At 40.1% G+C, this 10296-nt stretch overlaps 1 protein-coding gene across 1 annotated transcript in view; it reads right to left on the bottom strand.

The window, feature by feature from the left end:
* Positions 1-523: 523 nt before the first annotated feature.
* The window catches only part of LOC114299128 (uncharacterized), a 47523-nt gene continuing 37750 nt past the window's right edge, over positions 524-10296 (bottom strand). The window contains exons 28-32 of the mRNA XM_082907073.1: positions 6890-6987; positions 6688-6795; positions 5517-5574; positions 5180-5410; positions 524-5049 (exon numbers count right to left, since the gene is read on the bottom strand). Coding sequence (XP_082763199.1) covers positions 748-5049; positions 5180-5410; positions 5517-5574; positions 6688-6795; positions 6890-6987 — 4797 coding nt within the window. The 3' untranslated portion in view covers positions 524-747. The remainder of the gene's footprint in view (positions 5050-5179; positions 5411-5516; positions 5575-6687; positions 6796-6889; positions 6988-10296) is intronic.

Raw genomic sequence — 10296 nt, 5'->3', positions numbered from 1 at the left:
TGTGTGCATGTATGCATCCATAGAGGAAAAATTATTGATTGATCCAAGGGCGTGACTATATCTCTGACCAATCACAAACTATCATACCCCCTCATATTTCTCAATCACTCAACACAAAATCGTGAACTTCACTTTTTTCACTAATTATAATACATATGAGGTGCCACGTTAAGTTGTCTCTAAACCTACCAACAACTTCTCCATAGGGAAGAATTGTAGGTGTGAGAGAGAGAGAGAGAGTGAGTGTGAGAGTTGTCTGTAAAGTAGTATCTAAACAAATTGTCATTTTTTTTATATAATTTTTTGGCATACACGTTCTCTTTCAAAATTATTTCATTTCACCATATTTATATGAATTCATTTTTGCAGACAATGTCAGGGACAGCTAAAGCATTGTGCAACAGTAACAGCAAACAGTTAACTGTGTCTTAAAACACCTTTCAAACTTCAAAGCCAAAGGGTGTGCATTGAGCACCACTGCTCACAACACCACAGATCTAGAGATAATACCACAACTAGTTGCTTTTACTAACAAGACTATGAGAGCTTCATTCATTTCAGTTGCATTGAGTTTACACAATTTACAAAGGCGGCAAGAAATACAGTGTGAGTCCAATCTAAGGGCATCAGGAATGCATATGAATGAAAGCATATCGTTTAATATATTTAGTTAAGCAAAAATCAAATATAAAATAGATGAACTTTGACATTGCAACTCATACCTTCACAGATTATAGAAATATTCACTCATTGTGTATGCATAGACTTGTTCTCTGCTGCAGCTGCAGAGGAAGACTCCTTTGCCTCCTCTTCAGATGTCAAAGTCGAATCCATCTGTACGCTAGAACTACCCGGTAAAGAACTATCAACAGAAGCATCTACATTAGGTGGTTCTTCACGAGGACCATCATCACTCAGAATGGGATTAAGAGAAAATTGTTCTGAATCTCCTACATTTTCAGAAGAACCAGAAGCATTTAGGTCGGTTTCAGGCTTTTCAAGTGAATGGTCAACAGTGAAAGATGCTGTTTCTGAAGTTGAAGTTGTCCTCTCCTTCTGCAAACTTTGGATCTCAGTCACTACAGGCTCTGAAACAATCCCCTCATCCAGAGTAGTATCTTTCATTTCTTCTTCTTTTGTATCTTCCTTCACAGATTGATCCTCGCATTCGTCCTTAGTAACTTCCAAATTTGAAGCAGCTGTTTCCAGAACTGAAGCATCAGGAGCAGGAGGTCTCTCATTAGGAACATGCTCAGATGGGTCAGCATTGAGAAGAACAGTTTCTTGGGGTACATCTCTTGGATCTGTCACATTTTCTGAAGACACTGTCTCAAGCTTGGTTTCAGGTTCACAAGCCTCGGGCTTTGAAACAACAGTCTCCTGCAAAATAGGATCATTGATTTCTTGTGCTTCAGCATTAACTTCCTTCTCAGGCTTTTCAGTTTCAGGATCAACAGCTGGAGCTGCTTTTTCCAACGTAGACAAAATTGGAAACTTTTTCTCCTCCAAACTCATAGTCTCAGACACCCCAAGCTCTGGAACAATCACTTCATCCAGAAGAGGACCTTTCAATTTTTGTTCATTTGTGTCCTTCCCATGATCCTCACCCTTATCTATTGTAAGTTCCAAATTTGAAATCTCAGGAGAAGAAGGTTTCTCACAAGGCACATCATCCAATGGATCAGCGTTGAGAGGAGCAGCTGGACTGCTCTCCACATTAGTGTCCACTATTGAGTTTTCTTTGACTAGAGATCTCAGATCTGCCATATTTTCAAAAGAATCAGTATTGATCTTGGTTTCAGGATCACAAGCCTCAAGTTTCTGCAAAATATGATCATCATTGCTCTCCATTGCTTCTGCATCAACTTCCTCATCAGTCTTCTCAATTTCAGGATCAACTGCAGCTGCTGTTTCCAAAGTTGAAAGCATTTTCTCCTCCAAACTCTTAGTCGCCCCAGACTCTGAAACAACCACATCATCTAGAACAGGATCTTTCATTTCTTGTTCATTTCCATCTTCCTTCCTAGATTGATCCTCAGAGTCCATCACAAAGTCCAAAACTGACGTCGCCACTTCCAAAACTGAAGCATCAGGAGCAGGAGGTTTCTCACAAAGCATATCTTCCAATGGGTCAGCATTGAGAGTAACAGCAGTTGTTTCCTCCACATTAGTGCCCATGATCAAGTTTTCATTGGCTACATCCCTTGGATTTGCCACATTTTCTAGAGACACAGCCTCAAGCTTGGTATCAGGTTCGCAAGCCTCAGGCTTCAAAAGAACATCCTGCAATATAAGATCATTGCTCTCTTGTGATTCTGCATCTTGCTTCTCAGTCTTTTCAATTTCAGGAACTGAAGCTTCTGTTTCAAACATAGAAGTAGTAGAAATTTTTTCCTCCCCAAAACTCTTAGTCTCCCCGGGCTCTGAAACAACTGCATCTCCCACAACCAGACATTCCATTTCTTGTTCTTTTGCATCTTGCTTCCCAGATTGATCATCACACTTGTTCATTGTAAGGTGCGAATCTAAAGCATCAGGGACAGAAGTTTTCTCGCAAGGCACATCATCCAATGGGTCAGCATTGAGAGGAACATCTGAAGTGCCCTCCACATTAGCCCCCACCAGTGAGCCTTCTTTGACTACATATATTGGATTTGCCACATTTTCAAAAGAACCAGTATTGATCTTGGTTTCAGGTTCAGAAGCCTCAAACTTTGAAGCAACAACCTCCTGCAAAATAGGATCATTGCTCTCTGGTGCCTCTGCATCAACTTCCTCCGGAGTCTTTTCAGTTACAGAATCAACAACTGGAGCTTCTGTTTCCAACATTGACAAAGTTGAAATCTTTTTCTCTTCCAAACTGTCAGTATCCCCAGGCTCTGAAACAACTATATCATCTAGATCAGAACCTTTCAGTTCTTGTTCTTCAGCATCTTCCTTCACCGATTGATCCTCACACTTGTCAGTTGTAACATCCAAAACTGAAGCTTCCATTTCCAAAACAAAAGCATCAGGAGCAGTAGGTTTCTCACAAGGCACATCATTCATGGATTCAGCATTCACAGTAACAGCTGAAGTGCCCTCAACATCAGTCTGCACTATCGAATTTTTTTCGACTAGATCTCTTGAATCCTCCACATTTACAAATGAACCAGTATTGAGATTGGTTCCAACTTCACAAACCTCAGGCTTCGAAACAACAGCATCTTGCAGAATAGGATCATTTCTCTCTGGTGTTTCTGCAGAAATATCCTTCTCAGACTTTTGGATTTCAGGATCAACATCCTTCTGAGTCTTTTGGATTTCAGGATCAACAACTGCAGCTACTGTTCCCAATGTTGAAACAAAAACTCTCTCCTCCACACTAGCCACCACAGACTCTGAAACAAAGGCTTCCTCTAGAACAGGAATTTTCATCTCTTTTGCTTTTGCATCTATTTTCTCAGTCTGACTGCCAATCTTATCTGAGGATATGACAGCACTGCCACAAGTTGTTGACGAGCCCTTTCGCTGATTGTTTTGGGCCAAATAATCTGATTGCCCGGTTGGTTTTGCATCCGGACCAGCTAGACTATCAGAGGTCTGGACTTCAGATGTCTGCACCTGGATAACATTAGACAGCTCTGTAGCTTCAATCTCTTTCATTCTTCTAGTAACAATGGATTTTCTCCCTGATGATACCTGCAATTTACTATCTGATTGTTCATTTGACTTTGGATCCTGACCTGCTAAACCATGTGCAGCAACAGGTGCTATCGGACCTTGTCTCCTTCCCCTGCACCGGGGTGCCTCTACTCCACTTTGTGGCTTACGACCTCGTCTTTTAGGTAACTTGGGCACAGAAAGACTGGGAGGGATAGATTGAGACCCAATAGCATCAGAAGCGAATGGAGGGTTTGGCTGAGAACTAGGCTCAATCCCTGTCCCAAAATTATGCACAGTTCCACTAACACCTGTTACAATAGCAGTAGCAGAAACATTTTCAGGATCAGTGAGCATGGGATTGCTAGAAACTGGTCGTACCTCTGACCCCAAATCCATTTTGCCAGTTTCAGAAGAAGCTGGAAGAACTGGAACAACAGGAGAAACCACACCTTGTTCATTAGATACACCCTTTACGGTAGCAGAACCAGATACAGAATCAGGACAAGAGGCTGTTGGCAAACAGGAAATTGTTTGTGTGTGTAATATCATGTCTGTCTTCACAGTTCCAGATGCTGGGGAAAGTGGAACAGCAGGTGGCAATGGAGCCTGCTTCTTTCCTCTACGCCGTGGTGCTGGAGTTTTTTGAGTTTGTCCTGTTAGCATCACTACAGAAGGGGAAGGAGTAGTTGGAGTAGGAGTGGACTGAGCACCAGTAGAAACAGAAGGAAGAGGAAGGGTTGACTGAGAACCAAAAGAAACAGAAGGGAGAGGAGGGAGAGGAGCCCCAGGAGAAACAGAAGGGAGAGGAGGGGTTGGCTGAGCACCAGGAGAAACAGAAGGGAGAGGAGGGGTTGACTCAGAGCTGGGAGCAATCCATACACCAAATTGAGGGCTGGCTCCAGTAACAGGTTTTACAGTTGCAGAACTAGGCAATGAATTAGAACTAGATGCCACAGGATAGCTAGAATCTGTTCTTTTCTGGGATGCTATGTCTGTTATGCTGGTTCCATAAGGAGCTGGACGAACCATTGCAGATGGAGAGATTTCTGTGGTTACTCTCTTTGGCCTTCCACGGCCCCGTCTAATTGGTGGTGTTGGGGTCGGTGTTGCTGTTGGTGTTGGTGTTGGCATTGGTGTTGCTGTTGCTGTTGCTGTTGCCTCTTGGGTTTGCTGCATTGGCGGCTCTACAGAAGGTTGTTGAAAGACTATGGGTGGTGCCGGTGCCGGTGCTGGTGCTGGTGCTGGTGGTTCTGTTTTAGGAGTGATTGCGATAGACCCACTGGCAACTATTGGTGAGTTCCTTTCTATTACTTCTTCCTTCAGTTTGGGGGATTCAGAAGGAGAGTCTGCTTGGCACATCTTCTCAAATTCCTCCTCTGTCCATTGCTCTTCATAGGAGCGCACCTATGGAAGAGAGGATAAAAAATTATTACGTATGTACAATACAAATGCACACATTATACACTCAAATGTGTGTATGCCCTGTTGCAGTGAACACTAGATCAGCCTAAAAAAATATATGAAGTAACCCAACCTCTCTTGCTCGTTTGCCCCTTCCATAATGTCGTGTATCCAGGCCTCCAAGAGACTCGCCCTTCCGTTTTGCCCCAACGGTAGACACCACCCTGGGATTGGATACATCAGATATTTTCATTGCTTCGTAAAATGGCTTCAACTCATCAAATGTTAGGAGCCGAGAAGAAGGCAAGGGAGGTATAGGTTCAGAACCATCTTTCCCCTGTCCTAATACCGTTTTCCACATTGCCTGTAGAATAGACTATCCATAATAAGTCACAAATAAAGAAACAGTAATACATTTTCCATTGATAGTAATGAAGCCCAAAAGCAAAGAGATTAGACTGAGTATTTACCATCTCATCTTCCCGCCTTTGTCTGTCAACTGACTCAAATATATCAATCTCTGACTCACTGCAAACATAGAGGAATCATGAGAGTATTCAAACCGATAAAAGGAAACAGATAATAGCAGGGACCACTCACCAAAACCACAACCAAGGAAAACTATAATGTTAAAATTAGGCAACAACAAAACAGCGAGACAAGAGTAACAACAGCATGCTGTAAACATGACACGGGATTCAATAAATTCACGAAAAAATCTTATCCACCAAAATACTGCCTTGACTTTGCAGAAAATCATAAGCTGTCAGTTCTACTCTCATCTAAAAAACAGACATGACACAACACAGACAAATTTCATAAAGATGCAGGACCCCACACCCTACGGAAATGTGCAAAACACAACAATTTAAATAATTATTATATTTTAATATTATATATATTCTATGTCAAATATTTCTTCTAATCAAATTCATCAACCTTAAGTACGCTACTCCGGTTAAAATACATATATATATATATATCTATATCTATATTAATTTTAAAAAATGGGACACCACTCGTCCACGTGTCCACCGTGTGTCCCCAGCGTGTCTGAGGCCTCATTTGGGAACAGGTTAATTTAGTAATTTTTTGGCTATTTGGCTAAAATATGAGCTAAAAAAAACTAGTATGTTTGGGATGACTTTTTGGCTTTTTATGAAAAGATGTGCAAAAAGTAGAGAGAAAAGAGAATCTTTGACTTTTTAATATGGATTGTTGGCTTTTTGGCTAATTTAATAACTTTTTGACTAAAAATGAGGGTTCCCAAACGAGGCCTGACTAAATAAAATGGGATACTTCCTCCAACATGTATCCAGACACCATGGCCTTCCGGAGAGGTGTCTATACTTCATAGGATGTCATTGGTGTATCAAACCCCAAGTTATTGGGCAAAAGAAATTGCAGTTTAAATTGGATTAATATGATAAAATTAATATCAGAGCTGCATTCATCTATCCAAGAATTTAGAACTACAAAATAATGTCACAGCTATACTCTCAACCACACTAGTACCACTTCACAGACATACAATACAAACATCAAAAAATGACTTCTGCAGGTCCCCTAGTTCAGTGTGCTTATGATAACCATCAACTGAAGGCAATAAGATACTTGGTATAAGAGTCAAAAAATATCTACCTGCGTGCTATGAGATCATTCAGAGCATCATCATCTAAAACAGGTGCAGCTTCCTCTTTCTTACACTCCCGCAGGAGGGACTCCAAGTATTCTCTCCGATCCTCTGCACTGTAACCAGGCAAACAGAAGATTATTTGGCAAAATCCAAGTATAATTTGCAACTGATGGACCAGGCTCTAGCTTGGAAAATACTCAAACAAACCTTGTGTTATTGTCAAAGAATCCAGCAGTAATGCTCTGATTTGCGACTCCCAGTTTGTGTTCAGCTGAAGCTCTAACTTGTTCCTCTACAGTTTGGACCTTATTCCAACAATAGTTTCAGATAATTTAGCAAACACAGATCACAAAAAATAATTTCAAATCCTGCAGGATACTTTCAAAACCAGAAATATATACATCAAAATTAGAGGGGATGTCTAAAAATATAAAACCTACAGAGCCAATGTAGCATGCAAAATTTCATACCACCACATGTAATTCATCTCCAAGATCCATACATCATCGAAAGTAAAGAAACACCGAATCATGAATACTAGTCCACCTAATCTGAAAAGAGCATTTTTCCTTGTAGGTTCAAGCTGATTGCAGATTTTATTGTCCAGAAACCATGCGAAAAAGATGAGATAGACATAATCTGCCTACAGGGTGTGGGAATTTAAATCTTATTTGCAAGGCAAGTTGGTGAAGGCTGTGACCAACCTGCATAAAATTCCTAAACTTAGGTCTTCATCGTAACAATCAAAGAGATTTGCCAAACAAGTTGTGGAACAAAGCTCACAAGCCATCAATGATCTATGGATGACATTGCATGACCATCCATCACATGCAAAACCAACAAAGCCTCAAACAACCCAGGAATAGTTGGGGAGAGGAAGAATCAGATTGTCAGTGGAATTTATGACTTTTATTCTAAACTTTATTTGGAGAAGGTGAATAGACTGGGGATTGTAGGACTTGAATGGGGACCCATTGATCAGGCAATTGCAGCGTGGCTTGAAAGGCCATTTGATGAAATGGAAAATCAAGAAGCAGTCTTCGATTGTGAAAGGGATAAAGCTCTAGGTCCCAATGGCTTTTCCATGGCCGTTTTTCAAGATTGTTAAGAGGTGGTGAAAGGGGATTTGTTGAGAGTTCTTTCAGAATTTCACGAGTCGGGGATTGTTAATTTGAGCTCAAATGCCACTTTCATCTGTTTAATCCCTAAGAAAGTGAATGTGGTAAGAATAGGAGATTTTAGGCCCATTAGCTTAATCACATCACTTTATCAAAGCGACTAAGGACTTCTTTGGGAGAGACTGTGTCTATGACACAAGGAGTTTTTGTGAAAAGAAGACAAATCTTAGATGTAGCCTTAGTGGCAAATGAAGTAGTGGAAGAATATAGGAGTCTAGGATAGGAGGGGCTTATTTTTAAGGTGAAATTCAAGAAGGCATATGACTACATGAATTGGCAGTTTTTGGATTTTGTAATGGACAAGAAGAGTTATGGTGAGCGGTGGCGATCTTGGATTAGGGGGATGTTTGTCGACTTGTAATATGTCAATTCTAGTTAATGGTAAACTAGGGAACTGCTTTAGGTCTTCACAAGGGTTACGACAAGGGGATTCACTATCCTCTTTTTCTTTTTATTTTGGTGGCTGACGTACTGGAAAGGATGGTCGATAGAGCTAGAGAAGTAGGTCTTTTTGCGGAACTAGAGATGGGGAGGGACAAAATTAGTGTGACATACTTACAATTACAATATGCGGATAATACCATATTTTTCTCTTCAAGGGATGAAAGTTAGATAGTACTCTTTATTTGATTTTGAGACTTTTTGGGGTAATCTAAGGCTATGAAGCATGGGATACTTCGAAAAACATGCCGTACCCATACCGGGTACTTACCGGCATACCGTACCTCGTATGGTACTTCTGCATCCGGGTATACGAAACACGTACTCATGTTTTTTTCTTCTTAATTTTTGGCGTACAGAGGCGTACCTAATATATATCCAAGTCATACCGTACCTCAGTTGAAACAATATTTTCTTTCTACTACAGAAATAAAACTCATTTCACTAGATTTCTTTTTTATTTTTTGTTTTATGTTTAGCATGATTTTAAAATTAAACTATGATTTGTAAGTTATCTAAAATATTGGCATTTAATTTTGATTTATACTTTTACTTTTGGCATTAAATGTTAATTATAGGTTGGACCTTAACAAATTAAACATTTAATTAATTTTTGCATTACTCTAAATTAAAAATAAACATTTTTTTACAAGTATATCAAGTCGTACCCGTACCCTATTTTTTAAAAATTTTATCGTATCAACATACTCGTATCGTACCAGTACTCATACCCGTACCCGTGCTTCACAGATCTCAGGGCTTAAGGTTTAATTTCGAGAAAAGTAGTGTGGTGGGCATTAATATGCAGCAAGACCAACTTCACAGTAGGGCGGCACTTTTGGGATGTGGTATTGCGTCACTTCCATTCAAATATTTGGATCTTCCATTGGAGATTAATCCTAGAAGTGAAGCTTTTGGAATCCAATCGTGGAAAAGATTGGTAAGAGGTTGGAAGGGTGGAGTAAGACTTTATTGTCGCGCGAGGGTAGATACACTTTGGTTAAGACTGTTTTGAGTGGTATTCCAATTTATTTCTTATCTTTGTTCAAGATTCCGATTAAGGTGATAAGGTCACTAAAAAAGTTGATGAGTGATTTTCTTTGGGAGGGCAAGGATGAGGAGAAGAAGGATCACCTAGTGAATTGGGATTTAGTTTCATTACCTAAGGCGAAGGGGGGTTTGGCTATTGATAACATTGTGGCTAGGAACATGGCCCTTCTTAGCAAATGGCTATGGAGATTTTCACTTGAGAGTGATTCACTTTGGCATTCAGCTATTAGAAGTATGGGATTCAAGACAAAGGTAGGGTTCACAAGTGGTTCTAAGGGGTAACTATCGTGCTCCTTGGAAATCAATTTCTCAAATCTACATATGTTGGTCTCGTTTTCTTTCTGTAAGGGTGGGCAATGGGGAACTTATTTTTTTGGGGAGGATGTTTAGATGGATCAATCTTCTTGTACTTCCAATTTTAACATCTTTATAGAGTGGTTCGATCTCATAATTCTTCTATTGCTTCCACGGCTTGTTCACTTTTGGCTCCAATTTTCTAGAATTTTGATTTTTCTAGGAATCTTAATGATAGGGAGGCTACACAGCTAACTTCGTCATTGTCCAAAATTGATCATTTTTCTTTGGCTCCTCTTTTGGAGGATAAGAGAGTTTGGGCTCTTCATTCATCCATGATATTTTCTTGAATGTCTTTTTTTGATAAAATCATCGATACTCATGTTCCTCAATTTCCTTTTTGCAAAAGACTATGGAAAGCTTGTGCTCCTCTAAAGGTGAAGGTGTTCATATGGGCCTTGGTTCATGGAAGCATTTTGACAAATGATATGTTGCAGAAACAGAGACCTAATCATTTTCTAAATCCTCAGTGGTGCATTTTGTGTTGCAAGAATGGAGAATCCGTGGATCATTTATTCCTGCATCGCCCAACTGCTTTGAATTTATGGCACAGATTGTTTCTTTTGGGAAATGTTATGTGGGTGGCACCAA

Source organism: Camellia sinensis, chromosome 14 (assembly GCF_055761805.1).
Source record: "Camellia sinensis isolate YWXY chromosome 14, ASM5576180v1, whole genome shotgun sequence".
NCBI classification, from domain to species: domain Eukaryota; kingdom Viridiplantae; phylum Streptophyta; class Magnoliopsida; order Ericales; family Theaceae; genus Camellia; species Camellia sinensis.
This window is presented reverse-complemented; position numbering and strand designations above follow the sequence as displayed.